The sequence below is a fragment of the Lytechinus pictus genome, chromosome 10, assembly GCF_037042905.1.
Source record: "Lytechinus pictus isolate F3 Inbred chromosome 10, Lp3.0, whole genome shotgun sequence".
In the NCBI taxonomy this organism is placed as follows: domain Eukaryota; kingdom Metazoa; phylum Echinodermata; class Echinoidea; order Temnopleuroida; family Toxopneustidae; genus Lytechinus; species Lytechinus pictus.
The window spans coordinates 13,828,251-13,849,715 of NC_087254.1; the positions used below are offsets into that span (position 1 = coordinate 13,828,251).

The 21,465-nt window shown below is 34.4% G+C and overlaps 2 protein-coding genes across 2 annotated transcripts in view; both read left to right on the forward strand.

The window, feature by feature from the left end:
- LOC129270210 (uncharacterized) overlaps nt 1-20,024 on the forward strand; it is an 86,602-nt gene extending 66,578 nt beyond the window's left edge. The window contains exons 39-42 of the mRNA XM_064106022.1: nt 8,592-8,696; nt 17,615-17,701; nt 18,945-18,995; nt 20,014-20,024. Coding sequence (XP_063962092.1) covers nt 8,592-8,696; nt 17,615-17,701; nt 18,945-18,995; nt 20,014-20,024 — 254 coding nt within the window. The remainder of the gene's footprint in view (nt 1-8,591; nt 8,697-17,614; nt 17,702-18,944; nt 18,996-20,013) is intronic.
- The window catches only part of LOC129270213 (uncharacterized), a 46,850-nt gene continuing 33,790 nt past the window's right edge, over nt 8,406-21,465 (forward strand). Inside the window, exons 1-4 of the mRNA XM_064105369.1 lie at nt 8,406-8,555; nt 17,615-17,701; nt 18,945-18,995; nt 20,661-21,029. Of these exons, the coding sequence (XP_063961439.1) occupies nt 20,849-21,029 (181 nt within the window). The 5' untranslated portion in view covers nt 8,406-8,555; nt 17,615-17,701; nt 18,945-18,995; nt 20,661-20,848. The remainder of the gene's footprint in view (nt 8,556-17,614; nt 17,702-18,944; nt 18,996-20,660; nt 21,030-21,465) is intronic.

Consider the following 21,465-nt stretch of genomic DNA (forward strand, 5'->3'; position numbering starts at 1 on the left):
ATCATATCAATATATAAGGGGATTATAGAGGTTGATATATCAAAATCTTAAGTCTATTTGAGGAGTTTACATGGTCTTGAACTCATACCTCCTAATCAAAGTAAATAAAGTAAATCTACTTGTACATGGAAATCATTAAAATTATGCCTTGTCTGACTGTTTTAGCCTAATACTTCGATTGAAATTTGATAGCAAAGCACTATCAAGCATCATCTGACAGGATAAGCCTTTCAATTCCTGCATATAAATATCAGAAAATTGTTACTGTTTGAAAATTCCCATCATTTCTTAAAAATTCCTGAAAATTGCCGAAATTCCGAAAAGTCCCACAAAATTCCCGTTTATTCCCATGGAAAGTTTCCATCAAGAAAATTCCCGGGAATTTTGCAACCCTACCCCCCCCCCCAAAAAAAAAAGAAAGAAAAAAAGTTCATTACCTAGGAAAAATAAAGAGAAAGTGAAAGAGAGATGGATGAAATATGATTATTTTACGAATGCTATACCCAAAATGAAAACTTTCGAAATCATGACGAAAAACCTCCATTTAGGATCGCTATACCCCAAATCGTTTTCACCAATTCTCTTCTCCATTCCCTCAAGCAAGAAATTTAATTATCAAAACACATGTTTCTTGACCTCGGTCTGAAGATAACGCGACAGCCCAGCACAGCAGGGGGTCACACGGCACGATGGATTGCAACGTGTCTAAGCAAGGAGATATATCACTCTAACTCCTTGGTCTAAGAGCCTGCTATGGAGTTCCGTGTATACACGCGGTGAAGTGCAACTTTTTTTCTTCTTTCTTCCTTTCTTTCTTTCTTCCTTCCTTTCTTTCTTTCCTTCTTTCTTTCTGTCTGGCTGTTTTTTTTTCTTTCTAGGACTATTTTTATTCATCCACCCCCTTTTTACACCTCTAAAGAACCTGCATTTGCCAATCATATCTGTAGGCCTATTAATGTCCTTTTCTCAAAGTTGAGGTATATACAAAGAACATTAAAATACACAGGCCAGCATTATGAATAATAAAGTTTGGATGGCATTTCAATGTTCTATTTATATCAGAACGTTTTATAATTCACAGGCATTATTAGCAGATGATCTTTTCTTTGAGTGTTGTTCTTTCTCTCCATCATTGTTCTTATTTTGTAGGCCTATATCCTGTGTAGGCCTATACGGTAAACCTCCCTCTGAAATACCTTTCTTGGTTTCAGGTTTTCTTTGAGATTTGTTTCCACCCCCCCCCCCCCTCTCTATTTCTCTCTCTCTTGCTCCCAACTGAAAGGACAGGGCGCTAATTTTAATCACCTCACACTCCACCTTCCCAACTCATCAATCGCCTGAACTCGCTCTCCAACGATGAACATTTTGACTCACAAAAAAATTAGCACAGCATATCTACGTTAAATATTTAATGGTGGAAACTAAAAGTGAAACTATCCAAAACAAACAGTGGAAACGATGCAGCGCACATGTTCAATTTACCGGAGAACCACATATGGTACAATGGTACTTTTGCGATTAAAAAGATAGTTACAGTCATAGTTTGTATTTAAATTATGAATAAGACTTTGGGGGTAAAAAAAATAATGATTTCATATTTTTATACATATCTACTGTGTATGTTGGTATGCCATTACTTCTTTTTTTTTCGAACGTCAGGACTGTATCAATGCGCGAGTGAACGGCATGCATCCCATATTTTCTTGCTGGACGGAAAAAAACTATGGGATGCATCGTGTGCGCAGCGCTTTAAGGGCAGTCCCTGCATGCAAAGCATAACCTAATTTTTATTCGCTTATTTTCCTTATTTCGAGGTCGATTTTCTTCGTTCGAAATTGAAATAGGACTAATATTGGATGTCTGAATACAATATGCCTTTGAAAACGTGATTAAATATCGAAGACAATAATTTAATTCCGAAGTTCCTTCTTCAGGCAGAGAAGTCTTACGTAATAGCACAGCTGTTGTTTATCATTTCGTCCTTGGCTTTACTGGCCTGTGGAGGTGAAACTGAGATAACGGGGATTACCTGGCCAAGATGGGTTTATCGGGGCTTGGAAATGTTCAAATGAGAAATGAGATTTTCAAACGTATTTTGGGGTATATTACCGCAGTTTGATACCCCAACAGCGGTAGAACAACAAATGGGGCATTTTCGTAATGATTTTTGCTCTCTCACTGGGCTCGCTGACAACTTTTGAAAATAGAATTTGCTCGATACGTCATATCTGACCCCCTCAAAATTACACGACTGATTTTTACGAAGAAAATTTTGAAATACTGCGATAATCTTTAAAGTAACATATGAATTTATACAACATGAAGTGTAATCTATTCACTGGTTATTTTACATGAAAAGTAGACTGGTCAATATACGATCAAAAATACACTCCAGGGTAACAGGAAAATCCAAGATGGTTCCCTCACTGGCTGCCGTAGGCTATAAATCCACAATTCATCTATTACTTGATAAAATGGCTTTAAGTTGGTTTCTATTCATTGGTTTTCAGGATCTAGTAGTACATTGGTCCAAGTTATAGGAACAGCCAGTGGTCTGGAATGTCCAAAAATCCAAGATGGCTTCAAAAATTGAATCTAAAATGGTTGCTGATACCTAAAGATGCAGACGTAGCTCATTTCATATTGGTCTGGGGTGTGATTTTGGTGTCTAAATCATTGGTTTCAAGAGTCTAACAATATTAGGACAAGTTACAACGACAGTCTGGTATGTTCGACAATCCAGTATGGATTCTAAATATTATTCTAAAATGGCTAATTGATAATTAGTCATTGATAAATGATAATTAAAAGTGGAAAAGCTCCTTTTATATTCACCTGTGAGATATGATTTTGGTGTCTAAACTACGATTAGAGCATTACAAAAAATCTGTACATTTTTATGGTTCAAATCTATGGAACAGTTTTCCCCAGAGTATGCAAACTATAACATTTTTTTACAATATTTAATAAACAATCTAGAATTTTAACTCTTAACTCCGAATTTTAAAAAGCAGTGTTAACTTTGATTTAATGTAAATATTATAGTTGTGTTATTTTAGATTTAACTTAATATAAAAACTCTGCGTGTATGTTATTTTAGCTTTTTAATTTTAATTTAATTGTGATTTTACTTCAGTAAATTTTTGTAGTTAAGTATTTAGTTTTAAGTTTTTTGTGTGTAAATTTGTTATTTATATGTATTTGTTTTTTTATTGTGCAGGGCCCCTTGGTAGAGCAGTTTTGTAACTGAAAGCGCTACCCTGCTGAAATAAAACGGAAATAAATAATAAATAGATTTCAAAAGTCAATAATACATTAGGACAAGCCAAACGGACAGCCAGTGGTATAGTACAGTATGTCCAAAAATTCCAAGATGGCTTAAAAAAAGTTGTAAAACAAGTTTAATGTTACTTACAAATAAACATAATTTGTCTAGGGAATATGATTTTGGTGTCTAAACCATAGTTTAAAGGGTCAAGTAATGCATTAGGACAAGTTACAAGGACAATCAGTGGTCTGGTATGTTAAAAAACGCAAGGTGGCTTTAAAAATGAGGTCTAAAATTGACTGTTGTTACTTAAAAATCGACATAGCTCATTCTATATCCGCCTGTGAGATGAAATTCTGGTGTCTAAACCATATACTTTCAAGAGCCAAATAATAAATTAGTATACAGTTTGTTCAATATCTGTCTGGGGAATAGGATTTTGATGTCTAAACCATAATCATAAAACCATGGTTTAATGCATTAGAGCATGTTACAAGGACAGTCAGTGGACTGGTATATGTTAAAAAAATCCAAGATGGCCTCCAAAATGGGGTCTAAATTGACTGTTGCTACTTCAAAATGGACATAATACACATTGGGGATATGATTTTGTTGTCTACACTAGTGTTTAAAGGCTAATACTGTACATTGTGTCAAGTTGATGAAAGGACAGTCAGGTGTCAATATTGTGTCCCAAAAATCAAAGATGGCTTGAAAAATGGGGGCTTTAATGTTACATACTACATTAAAAATACACCTGGGGTGTTATTTTGGTGTCTACACTAGGGTTTTAAGGATCAAATGATACTTTGGGACTAGTTACAACAATGTATAGTTGTCCATTTTGCCTGAAAATCCAAGATGACTTCCATAAATGGGTTCTAAAATGACGACTGTCACTTTGAAGTGGATATAATATCCACTTGTGAGAAATAATTTTGGTGCCTACACTCAAAATGCAAGCAGATAAGAGTTGGTAACAGCACCCATTTCGATGTGATTTTAGAATCTACCTTGGATTTTGGACAAAACTGAAAACAAACCACCCTTGTTACTTGTCCTTATGGAATAGTGGACCCTTTAGACCACATTGTAGACACCAAAATTGTTTCTCACAGGTGGATGTTGTATGAACTCTGATAAGTTTTGAGTGATAAAAGTTATTTTAGATGCCATTTTGAAAACCCTCTTGGATTTTCATGCAAAATGGACAACTGGATATCATTGTAACCAGTCTAAATATATTTTTTTAACCTTGAAACCAAAGTGTGAACACCAAAATCATTTTTCCTCGATGGAATTTAAATGAACTATGTCAATTTTTAAGTAACAGACTCCGATTAGACTCCAATTGTTGGAAGCCATCTTGGATGTTTAGACATACTGGATTGTCCTTGTAACTTGTACCAATGTACATGATGTATTTACTGACTTTTCAAACCATGGTTTAGATATCAAAATAATATGCTCTGGCAGATATTACACGAAATATGTCCATTTGTTAGTAACAGGGGCTATTTTATATTCCATTTTTGGAAGCCACCTTGGATTTTTGGACATACTTGACCACTGACTGTCCTTGTAACTTGTCCTAATGTATATTTGACCCATTTAACCATGGCATAAACATATTCTAGGATATTAAACAAACTACGTTTTTTTTTAAAGCAGCAACAGCAATTTTAGACTCCATTTTGGAAGCCATCTTGGATTTTTTAATATACTGGACACCTGGGGAGCGTTTCATGAAAGGACTTGTCAGACGTTTTATCCGACAAGTACTGTTTTATCCGACAGTTACTATGGTAACATTGCCTCTCAGCCAATCATTATCAAGGAAAGTTGTCAGACCTGACAACTTGTCGGACGAAAATGTTGATGAAACGCTCCCCTGACTGTCCATGTAACTTGTCATAGTGTATTACTTGACCATTCTAGTCAAACCATGGTCTAGACACCAAAATCATATATCCCAGACGGATATGAAATGAGCTATGTCCATTTATATGTATATATCAACAGCCATTTCAAACTCCATTTTGGAAGCCGTCTTAGGGTTTTGGACACATCAGACCACTGGCTGTCCCTGTAACTAGTCCCAATGTACTACTTCACCCTTAAAACCATTGCATAGAAACAAAAATTAAGCCACTGAAATAAGATGTTATTTGGTTGTCATGGCAATGGTTTAAGTTATTTGTATATCAACAGCAAACATAATGCTTTGCACCCTAAAATTAGGGGAAATGTATGACAAAATGTAGATTCTAAACTGTTTTTCGATCAAATTTGGTACTTTTCTTGGGAAAAAAGGATTCGTTGCCATGGCAACGGGCCATATGCAACATTGATATTTATCATTAGATTCAAGCATTACCAAGGCAACCTCAAATTTTATAATTCTAATGAACTAATGCGAAACACTGTAATCTTTGTTTAAAATCAATTGACTGGGTGAAACCTCGAGTTAATTTTATTGATTGCATTTTCCACCTGTCCATTATCATGTCAACCATGTTATTTTTTTTCAAATTAGATGTTATTTGGTTGCCATGACAATGGCTTTAGATGTTATTTATATGTTAACAGCAAAGATGTCCATTCTTACCTGAAAATTAGAGGAAATGAAAGAAAAATCAGATTCTACAGTCCCTTTTCTAATCAAAACTGTTACTTTTCTTGGGTATATGAGCCGTTACTATGGCAACAGGTCATTTGCACATTGATATTTATCGTTGAATTCAAGTATTACCAAGGCAACCTCAATATTCTAATAAGTTTATGCAGAACAGTCACTGTATTATTTCCCCTAAATTAATTGAGTACATCAAACCTTATGCATGTACATTAAGTTAATTTTCATTGTATTTTTCACCTGTCCATAACCTTGTCAAGTTGTCATTCATGTTGTTGTTGTATTTTTTTTCAAATTAGATGTTATTTGGTTGCCATGACAATGACTTTAGATGTTATTTATATGTTAACAGCAAACATATTCATTCTCACCCTAAAATTAGGGGAAATTTTTTAAAAAATCAGATTCTACAGTCCCTTTTCTAATAAAAAAAAATTGTTAATTTTCTTGGGTATATGAGCCGTTGCTATGGCAACAAGTCATTTGCAACATTGATATTTATTGTTGAATTCAAGTATTACCAAGGCAACATCAATATTTATCATTCTAATTAGTTCATGCAGAACACTCACTGTATTATTTCCCCTAAATTAATTGCGTAGGTCAAACCTTTATGCATGTACATTAAGTTAATTTTCATTGTATTTTTCACCTGTCCATAACCTTGTCATCCACGTTGTTGTTTTGTAAAATTAAATGTTATCTGGTTGCCATGGCAATGGCTTAAGATGTTATAATTATAAATTTAGTCACAAACATATCTCGATTAGTACCTTAAAATTATTCAAATGAAATGATAATCATACATGTATTTTACATTTTTTTCAATATTTTTAGGTTTTTAGAGGGAAATAAGCTGTTGCCATGGCAACGGGCCCTTTGCAATATTTTAATTTTTAAAATAAATTCAAGCATTACCAAGGCAACATAATTTTTATCTTTATAACGAACTCCTGTAGAACAATTTCTGTATTTTTGTTCAAATAAAGGGGTCAAAACTTAAGCATACAGATTAAGTCAATTCTAATTGTATTTTCCACCTGTCCATTGTCTTGTCAACCATGTTATTTTTGTAAATTAGATGTTATTTGGTTGCCATGGCAATGGCTTGAGATGTAATTTATACGTTTAGGAACAAAAATATATTTGTTTAACACTGTAAAATTAGGGTAAATTAAAGATAAATCATTTTCTACAACGTTTTTTTAATCAAAATTTTTATTTTTCTTGGGAAAAACAAGCCGTTGCCATGGCAACGGACCAATTGGAACTATCTTGGTGATCTTTAATATTTCTAAATTTTATATGTATTCAATTGGGAGCTTGAAAATTATCATTTTCGTCATCTATATCTGTTTATTTACCATTTACATGGAAATGTATGTCATTTTTTATAAATTAATCCGTTGCCATGGCAACGGCCGAAAATGGCATTTTAAAATTTACCTCCCATCTTTAAAATAAATCTTACGGCATATACTAATACTTGTGAAAGTTTCATGCTTTAGTCAAAATTTGCACAATTGTTGTGATTTTTTGAGCTTATCCGCTCTACTATAAATATAGTTATGTAATGGAAGGAGGAAGATGTTTTTTTAACACAGCGCTTCTCAAATGATGGGCCACGAAGCTCTCTCAGGTGGGCCGCAAGAAGCTCCAGAGAGGGTGAAAACTACGGTATATTTCACAGACTTGTCTGATCAGTCAATGTGGGTCAAACAAAACCAATGCACGCTTAGGTATATCATTCATGTTGCAAAGCATGCACACGCACACCATGATGGTTTCGACCTAATTTTAATGTGAACCTCATGTGCATGCATATTGTGTATTTAGTTAATTGTCGCCCATTTACCGGACATTAGCAATTTCAGATTAGTTCTGCATTTGTTTGTTTCAAATGTGCTTCAGAACTTGTGCTCAAATTTCATGAAATATTTTTGCATCAAGCTGGATCTTTTCTTTAAATTTTGGTAGGTTGGCCTAAAAAAATATCTGGGGGTCATAGTGGTCCTGTAGTTAAATCAGGTTGAGAAGCGCTGTTCTAGCAGATAAGTTTCTAGACAGCATATAGGTCATTAAGTTAGTGCATGGTTTGAATCCTGGTAACTGCATTAACGTGCTCTTGCAAGACATCAGTTTACATTTTTATCCCAAAGCTTTTCAATGTTGGCTTATGAAGAAGTTGATCATAGAATTTTATAAAAAACATAACATTAATGATCACCATTTTACCAGAATCTTACAACACGTTAAACAATTTTGTAGAATAAACAAAATTAGTTAGAACAGTTACCATGACTCAGTCTGTATACTAATGTAAAAAGGAAGATGGATGGGATGTTTGATTTTGAATATTAAATGTGATAATTGGCATTATTACTATTGATCAAGTTACTCTAATTATAATTTAAGTGCAGAGAATTATATGCAATTCATCACCTGTTCATGCTTTAATTCTACGCACCATCCCAGCCGTGCATTTTTTGTGTGCAGATCTGTGCATTTTGTGTGCATTATTTTACCCATAGGGCAGAAAGACGATATCAGAAATACATTCTCTTTCACAGAAAGGGCAGCGGCAAGGATTCTGATGGGCATCAATTACAAATACTCTCAAATATACACTGCATCGCCACAACTGACTCTTAAGTATGTTTGTTTTTGTTTTATATTTTGTATTTACAGCTTGTGAAGGATTTTTCTTTGAGTGCAAGATTGGTCAATGTATCTACAGTTCTGCCATATGTAATGGAGTAAACGACTGTATAGATTCATCGGATGAGTTTTGTGGTAAATATACAATGGCATATACATACATAGATATATATATTTTTGCCATGTGTGTGTGTTGGGTGCAGCATCGGATTATTATACATGTAGACAAGTGAGACAGAAAAAAATATCTCGTCAGCTTGACATTATCTTGTCTGAAGTATGAACATTTAATCATGGATTCAATGATACGTTTTTGAAGATTTATGCACCCCACATGTTTTGGTACCATTTTCAGATGTATCTTTATACATAAATAGTATGTAATAATAATAATATAGAGTATTTCTAAAGTGCCAAATCCACATTGATTATGTGCTCAAGGCGCTGAAATATATTTGGTATATTATTATTACCCTGGCTGTAGCTGAGAGGCCATATAGGCGCAAAAGCATTCAAGGAATAAATCCTACCGGGTACCCATTCACCTCACCTGGGTCGAGTGCATCACAATATGGATAAATTTCTTGCCGAAGGAAATTACGCCATGGCTGGGATTCAAACCCACGACCCTCTGTTTCAAAATCCGAAGACTAATCCACTGGGCCACAACGCTCCACATGTATGACTTATTGTGAGACAATTAATCTCCGGGAGGTTTTAAAATCTCATTTCGTATATATTGCATCCCAGAGAAACAAAACGTTAGTTTGCATTAACACAAATACCTATCATTGTAAAGCCCTCATTTGCCTTGTGTTTCCTCATTCACACATGAGCGAGTAAAAACAATTTTTTGAAAGGATGGCAAAGAGTCACTTGGAGGGTGGAATCTGTTTTCTATAAAGAAAATCACATGATTGTAAAAAAGTAATATCTGCTCTTTGATTTGAAACCTCAATCAAAGAAAAGGGTAGAAAAATAACAAACTTCTGTTTATTTTAAATTCATGAGTTCCAATAATTTTATAAGATAAAAGAGTTTTTACAGGCTACCTGTCAGCTGTCATCCAACACTCTTTTTTCTTGACAATCAGTCATGCATGAAGTCTTCTGTTAACTGTGCGTTAGCTACTGTGTAGTGAGAAATCCATTTAATCATGTTTGTTTAATGAAATGTTGAAACCACAAGCATTAAAAAAACCAGAACTTTGGTTCTTGTTGCCCAGGGAGGTATTTAAATTGACGAGCAGATATTGACTTTGTGAACATGTTATTTTAGTTTTGAAATTCAAATACCGCCGGCCAAGTGACTTTTTGGTATCTGTCAAATCGTTTTTACTCACTAATGCATGAATGAGGAATCTTTTGTAAGTTACGTGAGATGAAAGAGGGGATTTTGAGCTTTACAGTTCATTATACTGTAGGTCATATTTCTATTGTTCATTTGATTAAATTATGATAAATCGTTAATATTCTTGGTTTCATGTTTTTGTGGAATGCACTCTGTATTTAGATATATTCATACTCTGCGGAACAAAGTTTAAAGGGAATACAATTAATGCAAAGGTGTAGGTTTATGTGGATTGGTCGTTATTCCATTGATTTCAAATATTGCATAGCAAATTATTTCCCAAATCTCATGAGAGTCCATAGGCCCATATAATTTTTTCATGAAGTGAAGACGTTGAAGACACATTTCCAAATTCATTTCTTGTAACTAAGTTACCATTTTGATTACATATCGCAATGAATCGGGAAAATTTTTCCACTTTCTCAGTTTTCTTCAAATGCTATTTGAAACTCAGCACATACATTGATCACATTGGAGGGAGGTCATGAATGATGCAAATTTTTGAAAGTGTAATATGCGATTTATTGATAAGCTAATGATATATTTTGGCAGTATGTGAGGGAAATCCTGTTTTCATTATTTTCTCATAAGGTTGCAATAATCCAGTGGCATCCAGTCATTAAAGGGGAATCCAACCCAAATAAAAACTTGCTTTTATAAGAAAAAGAAAAATCAGACAAGTTGATAGGTGAAAGTTTGATCAATATTGGACAAACAACAAAAAAGTTATGAATTTTTAAAAGTTGTAAATATTGGTAATCACTATACCCATGGAGACTTCAAATTGGCCGCATATGGGATGTAATAGTGATGTAAGGCAAGGACTACTCTTCCATGTACTCCAATACATATTATGGCTAAAATGTCATTTTCCCCAAAAGTTTTATTTCAAATTATATTTTTCTTTCATGAGGACATAAAACAATATACTACCTGGATTATATTTAGATTACTGCCCCAGGGGAATGGGTACTTAGGAGAAAACCACAAATCCCTGATAATAAAGTACATGGCCTATGGGAGAGTTGTCCTTGCATGACGAAATACCTCCGTTTGAGAAGGCTATACCCCAGATCGTTTTCACCAATTCTCTTCTCCAACCACTATAATCCCGAACTGCCCCCAAGCAAGAAATTTAAGTATCAAAACACCTGTTTCTTGACCTCGGTCTGAAGATAACGCGACAGCCCAGCACAGCAGGGGGTCACACACGATGGATTGCAACGTGTCTAAGAGCCTGCTATGGAGTTCCGTGTATACACGCGGTGAATGCATCGTGTGCGCAGCACTTTAAGGGCAGTCCCTGCATGCAAAGCATAACCTAATTTTTATTCGCTTATTTTCCTTATTTCGAGGTCGATTTTCTTCGTTCGAAATTGAAAAAGGACTAATATTGGATGTCTGAATACAATATGCCTTTGAAAACGTGATTAAATATCGAAGACAATAATTTAATTCCGAAGTTCCTTCTTCAGGCAGAGAAGTCTTACGTAATAGCACAGCTGTTGTTTATCATTTCGTCCTTGGCTTTACTGGCCTGTGGAGGTGAAATTGAGACAACGGGGATTACCTGGCCAAGATGGGTTTATCGGGGCTTGGAAATGTTCAAATGAGAAATGAGAGTTTCAAACGAAAAATGGGGTCTATTACCGCAGTTTGCGACCCCAACAGCGGTGAAACCCCAAACGGGGTATTTTCGTAATGTGCCCCTTGTCATAATTTACTCATCACCCAGTTGCCAAATTGAAATCTACATAGTATTAGTGATCTCAATTTTAAAGCAGCTATAATTTTCTTATTGCTTGTCCGATTTCTTTCAAACTTTCGCCATTCTATTTACATGTAACTCTTACTATGCCATGCCCAATACCCCTCTAGTGCCAGGGATATTCGAGGGAGTCCTAAATTGACCGAAACGTAAGCAGAGACCGATTTTAAAACGGTCATAACTCTTTACCCGTACGTTGTATAATGAAACTTCTACATAAGAAATGATGCATGGTTCATGGACTTTATGATCATGTTATGACCTTTCATATTTGCAATCGGAAAAATTGAGAAAAGATGAAATATTTTACATCGTTTTTTTCAATAAGTAAAACCTAGAAAATTATGATTTCGTGAACATTTCAAAGAGTAAATAACCTGAGTAATTGGAGAGATACCAACAAATTAAGACGATAAAATGAAAGTTCAATGTTTACCCTTTCAAATGACGTATCTATTGATGAAATTGAATAAACAGAAATATGAAAAATAATGCTCTCTTTAATGAAATACTATTTTGCTATTCAAGTTATTTCCTCTGAAATGTGAGAGGGTTTATACACACGAAATTGAAACCGACCTTTCCAAAAAAGGGCATTGTCGTCGATCAAGTGACCAATCACAGCACAGCTGCGATCCCCACGCAAACACACACAATAATATATTAGAGCCATGTATCTTCACAGTGCAGCCAACCGTACCCTTACATTCGTGTAGTCTTTAAAACAAGACCCTGTAATTTTTCAGAATGCGCGGTATTCCGAAACAACCGCTATGGGGGAAACAAAATTATTAGCGCAGTGTGAATTTTATGTCATTTCAATTCTTGTCAATATTGTCGTAATGAAAAACATGTTTTAGAAAAATCGTAACCTGGATACGATTTGTGGTGTGCGATACACACAACTATATACTGTTTTGGATAATGTAGGCGATTTATATCCAGTGTCGGCAAAAAACATTTGCGACCCACTCAACTATCGTTCTAAAGCATGAATCAGTGTAAAGTTTAGTCATATTTTGTCAGGGTCGATTCGTCGTACATACTATACGGGCTTTCGTACTGTAACAAAGTTATTGCCAGTCAGAAGGAGACAAAATATAGAAAACTAAAGATGATATATTGAAATATAGATAAAGAGGGATCGGACAGATTCAATACTAACAGGTTTGGGGTGTAAAATCCCACAAAATAATATGGGCGTTCTTGGCAAAGTACACAGAACTAAGAAAAAATGTTTATTTTTCGTGAATCAAGAAGAGGAAATGCAGATCAGTTACAAACTAAAAATTCAATACAAATTTTCAAAAAGAAAATAGGCCTATTTGTTCTGTATTTCTGGTCTGATCCCCCCCCCCCCTCGCCTAAAAAAATGTGAGGTCAGGTGGAAATGTTTATGTTGATTTTTAGCCCTTTTTGTGGTGACCAAGGTTGAATACAAAATTAAATGTATTTATTACAAAACATAATTCTAGCATAATATTCATACGTTATCATTTTTACGTAACTAACTGATCTCACATCTCTCTCTCTCTCTCTCTTTCCATCTATATATCTATCCATCTCTCGTAATCTCTGGACTCTCTCTCCTTTCTTTTTCATATCGTGTTTTTTTTTCACTTTTATTTTACTTTTATATCTTTGCATAGATTCTGTGCTTTAATGATAAACGATAATTATAATGAAAGTAACAAAACTACTACTACTACTACTACTACTACTATTAAACTACAACTACTTTTTACAGCAGTACAAAAACTGGGTGTCCTGGTCGGTCAAATGAATCGCTTAAAATATTATGAACGTTGATATTTGTGAACACTCATTTTAAAACTGTCTAAAAAATGTTAATGTTGAGCCGTTTTGAAGTAATAGACCCCCCCCCCCCCCGGCTTCCAGGGTAACCAAAATTAAAATAAATATAATGAATAATTACGCAATTAGAATTTTGTGATTACAGTCATTATAAGACTGGTATTCTGACAATTTACACACTGTAATCTGGGCCAACTATGCATCTCGTACATGCCAAGGAATGGACAATACATGCCGGATATTCTTTTTCGTGTGGATAATATAATGCAATATAAATATGAAAATATAATGGCAATTTTAGACAAGAAAAGGGCCCCATTGCATATTATGTCTTTGAATAATTGATTATTTTCAAACTTTAGGCTTCATTCATTCCGCAAGCGAGCAAAGTAGCCACCTGTCTGATAGCGACTGCATTTTTATTGTTCATGCCACCAAGTCATGAACAATAGATGCCCAGACTCCCTTTCATGAGGAATGTCTAATCCGCACTCCTTCCTGACCTATTATCGAGGAGAGCAATTTAGCACAGGATGTTCATAGAAATCGGGCCACGCGCGCGTCTTTTGATTTGACAATTGAATACTTTCAAAGGTTCCGATACGCACAATAGTTTTTCTCTCCGTTGAGATCAAGATTAAGATTCCTCTGTCTCTTTCCCCAACACCTTCCATTGACCTATTGCCATTAAAGTACATAATTTTTATTCAAATATTTGTTTCGACTTTAAGACATTTAGCATCGACAATATACGTCAAATTTCCTGTAATGTAAATGATGATGATGATGATGATGATGATAGGGATGATGGTAAAGATGGCATGGATAATGTCGAGAATGATAACAAGAAATCACGGGGAAAACAGTACACCTCCACCACCACGACCACCAGCACAAACACTGGCATCGTTACTTCTACTTATCAAAAGCATAAAGAAAAACAAATAGTTCAAAATAATTTAATTAACTTGTAGCTGAAGCCTATTTTGCATATTTAGAAATAAAGGATAAAAATAAGATTTAAGATTGAAGAAATGTATAGGCTATATAATCCTTGACAAATCAAAAATACAGGAAATTGAAAGATAAAAGAGGGAACATAAATAACGAAGCAATGGGGTGTGAAGGTAGAAATTACTAACAATTTGTAGAAATTTAGATCTTTATAATTTGTTGAACCTTACGATTGTTTATTCAAATAATATGTTTGTAATGGATCATCTATCAGAAAAGTAAGTTATTGCTTGCGACAATATCAGAAATTATATTTTCTAAACCTCTTTATTTGTGATATTTATAATTACCCCGTCATTAAAAATATCAATCTAGTAAGGATTAATTTTACTTCCCCTTCCCTGAAATAAAAAATTAAATGGACATTATTTGCTGTTCAAATGATATATAAGTGACACCACTAAATTTCTTTATACCGTGCATTGTCAATATTCATGCAGTAGGACTTATGCACAATCAACATACTCGATATGTTAGTACAATTTACATTTCCAATTATCAAATTTGCTTGATATATTATTTTTTTTTTCCATTTAGTAGTAATCAAGTTTATGCTTCCAGATTTGCCATATGAGCTTAGCGTGTAGGGGAATATACCCATTATCTTTTTGCTGGCAAAAAGGGAGAATCAAAAGAAAGCGGAACATCGGAAGAAATTATGCATTGATTGATATAAATTATTTCTCGCTAATAAAACAAATGAGGAAGAATTAAAAAAAACGCATTACGGAAAATGCATGACATTCACAGAATTTTGTAAATAAAAGATCATGAAAAGTGTGTTTACTCGCTTGATTCGCTCACTCACACTTTTTTTTAAAAATCTTCCTTATACCCATCATATTTTTTATTTCACCCTTGTCACATTGACAACATATATTTTGTTGATGCTCAAAATAATATTAAGGTTTCTTTCCGTAACCGATGCAAATTTGATGTTGATTTTTTCCACCAAAATTGGTACGTAATTTGGTGTTGTTATCAAATTTGCTTGATCAATTTTTTTTTCATTTAGTAGTATATGATATCAGATTTACCCATCATCATTTTGCTGGCATAAAGGGAAAAACAAAAGAAAGCGGATAATCGTAAGAAATGATACATTGATTAATATAAATTATATCTCGCTAATAAAACAAATGAGGAAGAATGGGAAAAAAACGCATTGCGGAAAGTGCATGAAATTCACAGAATTTTGTAAATAAAAGATCATGAAAAGTGCGTTTACTCACTTGATTCGCTCACTCCCATTTTCTCTTTTTTTTCCTTCCTTACACACATCATACTTTTTATTTTGCCCTTGCCACATTGACAATATACATTTTGCTAATGATCAAAATAATATTTAGGTTTATTTCCGTAAATTTGATGTTTTTTCCACCGAACTTGGTACGTAATTTGGTGTTGTTAGATTTAGAAAACCGGCTTACAACCCTGTATGCGACGAAAAGGAGCAAAGGAGGAACATGAATAATCATTTTTTTTTGTCGTAGAAGCTTTCAGATTTCATCATGAGAATACTTTATATATATAATGTGACTCCCACGTTGATACAAACTGTCAAATGTGCATGCTTCATTTTTGTAGGCACTAGCGCCTCTCCATCGCACTCTTTCCCCTTCTGCAGATCTGAACCTGACAGTTAAAAACAAAACGCATACTTTCTTTCTTGAGTATTATACTTCTTCCAGCAATAAAACAAACGTCATCATTGAAATAAAATAAAAATCTTGCTTCCTTTTGCACTGGCATAGTTGACAAACGTATTTTTCTTAGGTGACATCAGATCATGTCGACAATATTGAACGATTCATATTTTTGCGAGAAGTTTGAAGATGATATTAATAAGCGTAACAATATCAATCATTCTTTTTTATAATGGTATGGGCTATAAAAACACAAACGAACATGAACCATTATTTACATGATCTTAAGTTTATGAAGAGAGAGTTTGGCTGCAGGAGAAATGCAATTGATATGATTACAATAATTTTTATGACATAATATATAATCATAATATTCACGACTGTTTTCACAAAATATTACTAAACTTTGACATTCAACAACTTTGTTATTTGTTATCCGATTTTGATGAAATTTTCGGTGTTTTGCTTTCAGTGAATTCTGCTTTGTATATAAAACTATAAATACTTTCAGTCCGGACCATCCCTTTTGTACTAAGAAGAAGGTGAAAGAGAAGAATAATGATAATAATAATTATAATAACAATAACAATAATGATAATAATGATTATGATAATAGTAATACTAATAATGATAATATTAATAACAATAATAGATGAATAAATAAATAATGAGTGTGATGATTGCAGTGCGCAGACGAGAGTTGGAAATGACAGGCTTCTTTACTCATATATTTATAACGAGAACAATTTTGCGACAATGCTAAAAACAATGTATAAGACCTTTCCCCCGCACTCCCCCCCCCAAAAAAAAATCTCCCCCAAACCGTGCACATTTGCAGGCAGAAAAAAGCCTTGACACAAGAATACTACCATACTGGCCTGCAAAAGACCCGATCGATAGCTCATGAATATTCATGTAACAATAGCGAATGGGCGAGTACATGTAGTGTTGGGTGAGGAACATCGTACCGCTCGGTCATTGGTCAATTCCGAGCTGAATGTCTTCGCACATTCGCCTTTGCTCTGCCCATAGAAGTACGTGTATTGCTACACACAACCGTTATATCACACGTGTCAATAGGGGAAATCTTGATTCAGATCGCAGCAATATCCGAAATCAACTCTTGAAAATAATGCTGCAAAAATACAATTTTACTCAAAAAATGTCTATGTAAACCACTATTTTTTATATGATAAAATGAATTGTGAATTCCTGGCCAGTATAACAACATAAAAAACAGAAAATATGGTGTTGATTTTCTGGCTGTAAAATTCGTTTTAAAAAAAAAGTTCTCTGGGCACGTATACGTGCCAATGGCATTAGAGGACTAAGGGCACGTATAGCTGCCAACGGCATTTAAAGAGTTAATTTATTTTTCTCCTTGCCAACACAACATTTTATGGCCAAGGCTGGATTCCCCTTTAATTAAGTTTCTAACTAGTAAATATTTTATTTTCCAGATTTGAATGCTACAGATTATAATGCTACAGATTCTAATGCAACAGATTCTTATGCTACAGATTCTTATGCTACAGACTCTGTAACAGGTAAGACCATAATTTCAATTGTAAGTCAGAGCCATTTGAGACAATTACGTAGCATACATTTTACCTCATAACTTCCATAATAGTACAGGCCTCTGTTGCTGCAGTTGCACCCAAATGTTCCTACCATTCAAATCATTGCCTACTTGGAACATGGTACCACAGTTTGCTGTAGTTGACAATCTAGTGGATAATTGCCTGCTTTTGTGGGGGAGGTGTTGGAGAACAAGGTAATACAAATTCAGGCTCTGCTGCAGGGGGTGGGGATGGTGGAAGGTGCAGGAGCACACAGGTAAATGGTTAGAATATATTGGTGCTCCCCCTTAAAATGCATCTATGGCTACCATTTTTCTTGCTTTTCAAATATTTTGGGAATTTTGGAGGTAAATATGTCTTCATTTTTGTACCTTCATTTTATTTTTTTGATGGCCAAATTTTTCTTAAAAATTCACACCCAATAGAAGTCCAGCTCTGGATCTGTGCCGGAAATTTCTTCCCCAAAATGTAAATTTTAAATGTTCTATATCTTTTATTTATAACATCATATTTCCCTTGATTTTCTGCCTTATTTGATCACCTCTCATTCCAAAAAGAAGAAATTATTGCAACTTTGAAAGATGTCATTTTAAGGGCTAATTACTTGCTAGTAAAGTTTCCTGAGAAGGTGCTTCTTTTTACAAACTCCCCTCCGAAAGGTTGCCTCTTCACATTAGCTTGCAGCTACTTTTAAAGAGTGACTAGATTGACCTAAACACATGATTAAGTTATTAGAGATGTATACGGCTTTAGTGTTTACATCAGGCAAAGATTCATGGATTTTAAAGAATAGCGGCAAGGGGGGCTTATATTGTTAGGAAATTGTTTTGAAAAACATCCTTGAATGGGAATTGTGTCATTGTTTTGCAGAAAGTTTAAAAGCTAAGGAACAGACAAATGTGTTATGAATGCAGGGTGGGGGCTGCTCAAGGTAGGATCTGTCATTGGTCCCAATAAGTGAAGCTTAAGGGAATACACACTATACACTAAAATCCAGAACGTTGCAAGAAGGGGCAATGCTACACTAGCGTTGCAGATGACGGTTGGCTGTCTAATTGGCATTCTTTCAATATACTGTGGCACAGCCCCTGGTTTCCCAGCAGACAATTTCCAAACACAGTAATATTGATGGGTGTCCAAATTTCTGCGGAGGGAAATAGTAAGAATCTAGTCATAAAATTGTTTTATTCTGTCTCCTTTTTCTTTATAGTTTCCGTTGCAAGAACAACGCCTGATCCTGGTCCCGGCACAACAAGAAAAAGTAAATACTGCATTTTTGTCTTGCCTGCATTGCAGAGCGAGACTATAGGCGCCGCTTTTCCGACGGCGGCGTCGTCAACATTGAAATCTTAACCAAGGTTAAGTTTTTGAAATGTCATCATAACTTAGAAAGTATATGGACCTAGTTCATGAAACTTGCACATGAAGGTAATATTACTGAACATTCTGCCTGAGTTTCAGGTCACATGACTAAGGTCAAAGGTCATTTAGGGTCAATAAACTTAGACAATGTTGGGGGAATCAATATCGAAATCTTAACCAAGGTTAAGTTCTTGAAATGTTGTCATAACTTAGAAAGTATACGGACCTAGTTCATAAAACTTAGAGACATAAGGGGAATAGTGTATCACTGAATATCCTGCCTGAGTTTTACGCCACATGATTAAGGTCAAAGGTCACTTAGGGTCGACAAACTTTGGCCACGTTGGGGGTATTTGTGGAATTGTCATCATAACTTTAAATGTCTATGGATTTAGTTCATGAAACTTGGACATAAGAGCAGCAATGTATCCCTGAATACCCTGTGTGTGTTTCAGAAACATGGCCAGGGTCAAATGTCATTTAAAGGTCAATGAACTCTGGCCATGTTGGGAGTATGTGTTGAATTGGCTTCATAACTCAGGAAGTTTATGGTACTTGCTCATGAAACATCGGCATAAGGGTAATCAAGTATGAATAATAGTTTTGTACAATCCTTAGGTCACATGATCATGGTCAAAGGTCATTTTCTTTCATTTTTTTTGGACATTATATTTTATTATCTTATTGATGTTTTCTTCTGTGAATAATTATTAATTAGCTGTTTTTCAAAGGTAGCACTGCTGTTATATCGCATTGCGTAATGCAGGCGAGACTGCCAGAGGCGTTCCACTTGTTTTCTGTTGCTTTCAGTCATTTTTTTTTTTTTTTTTTGGGGGGGGGGAGGGGCTTGATTCATCTCTTGTCATCAAACCAAGCAGATTCTTGCCCTTATTTTTTCTATCATTTTTATTTTAAAGGAAAGTCCTAACCAAGTGCCAAGTTCTTTGAAAATGAAAGAGAAAAATCATAAGTCATAGATTGGTAAAAATTTGAAGAAAGCTGGACAAAAATTAAGCAAATTGTTATTTCCCTTTTCTGTAATGTTTTCATCACTATACCAATTGGGCTATCAAGTAGCATATCAATGAGGTTCATGTACCGTTGTAATGTAGGGTATGGACATTACCTTCATTTGCCAAAAAAAAATTTACTACATATATGGTTTTCAAATGTGTTACATTGATTATTTTATTATTAAATGGTTTATAACTTATTAATGCCCTGAGGGGAAAGGCATTTCCAATAATTTAATGCATGAAAATTGTGTTGCCCTTCCTTAATTCTCTTAGTTCTCAATAGAATGGAGAAAGATGTGTTTGTGTTTAGGATTCTATATTATTCCCACTTTGATTGATTTTCATAAGTAATCAATTTCTTTAAAAAATGGCTTTAGCCTCATTGAAGATTATACTATTCTAGCAAATCTATGGGGTAGATACTGTTTTGATCACATTACTGTTGATAAGCCTTCATGTATAAAGTGATTTAATCTAATCAAAATGGTCTTCATATATTTTCATTCATGATTTCATTTCTTTTCATTATGTTTGATTTCCCTGTGTAGGAGATATCCCTATTGGCACCAATTATCTCTATGAGAGAAGTAGGATTGTATATTCATCACCAAATTATCCAAGCGGGTACAACAATTCTGAATACGTTATTCACCGATTCGTAGTGCAGCTTCCTTATTTTGGTTTGCTACTGCGTTTCACTGATTTTCAAACTGAGGAATGTTGTGATTCTCTTACCATGTACACCGCGGATGATTCAAGTTTTGATTTAAAGGTTGAGGTGGCAAACCTAAGAGGAAACCTTTCCAATCTTCAAACGTTTGTAATATATCAAAGGTATTTGTCATTGCATTTCGTCACCAATGGTGCAGTAACTGATCGAGGTTATGAAGTAGAAATCACAACATTTGTCTTGCCAGGTGAGTACTACACACTTTTCTTTCTCTCGGATTGTATACATTACCAGTTTTTATTGATTACTTTTGCAATAAAAATGAATGAGATTATAAAGATGGTCATAAAGAAGGTGTTTTCAACAAATATCTTTTTTTAATTCAAAGTGCTTGTTCCCCTACTCTGCAACACTCACATCAGCACTGTCGTAATAGATATATAAAGGCATACTGTATTATTATCTTATTTTTTGTTAAAATTTTGTATCTGCAATCATTCCCACAATACCTAGTAGTATTACCACATAATATTTCTGTCATCAATCCGTTAACGGGTAAAAATCATCATGAATATTTACAAAGTAGTAGAAGTACAGTCAAATAATCTCAGTTATAGTACTAGGATATTTTTTTATGCATTACTGTAGAAGTAACATGAGTAATCATAATGTTATTAGTACTA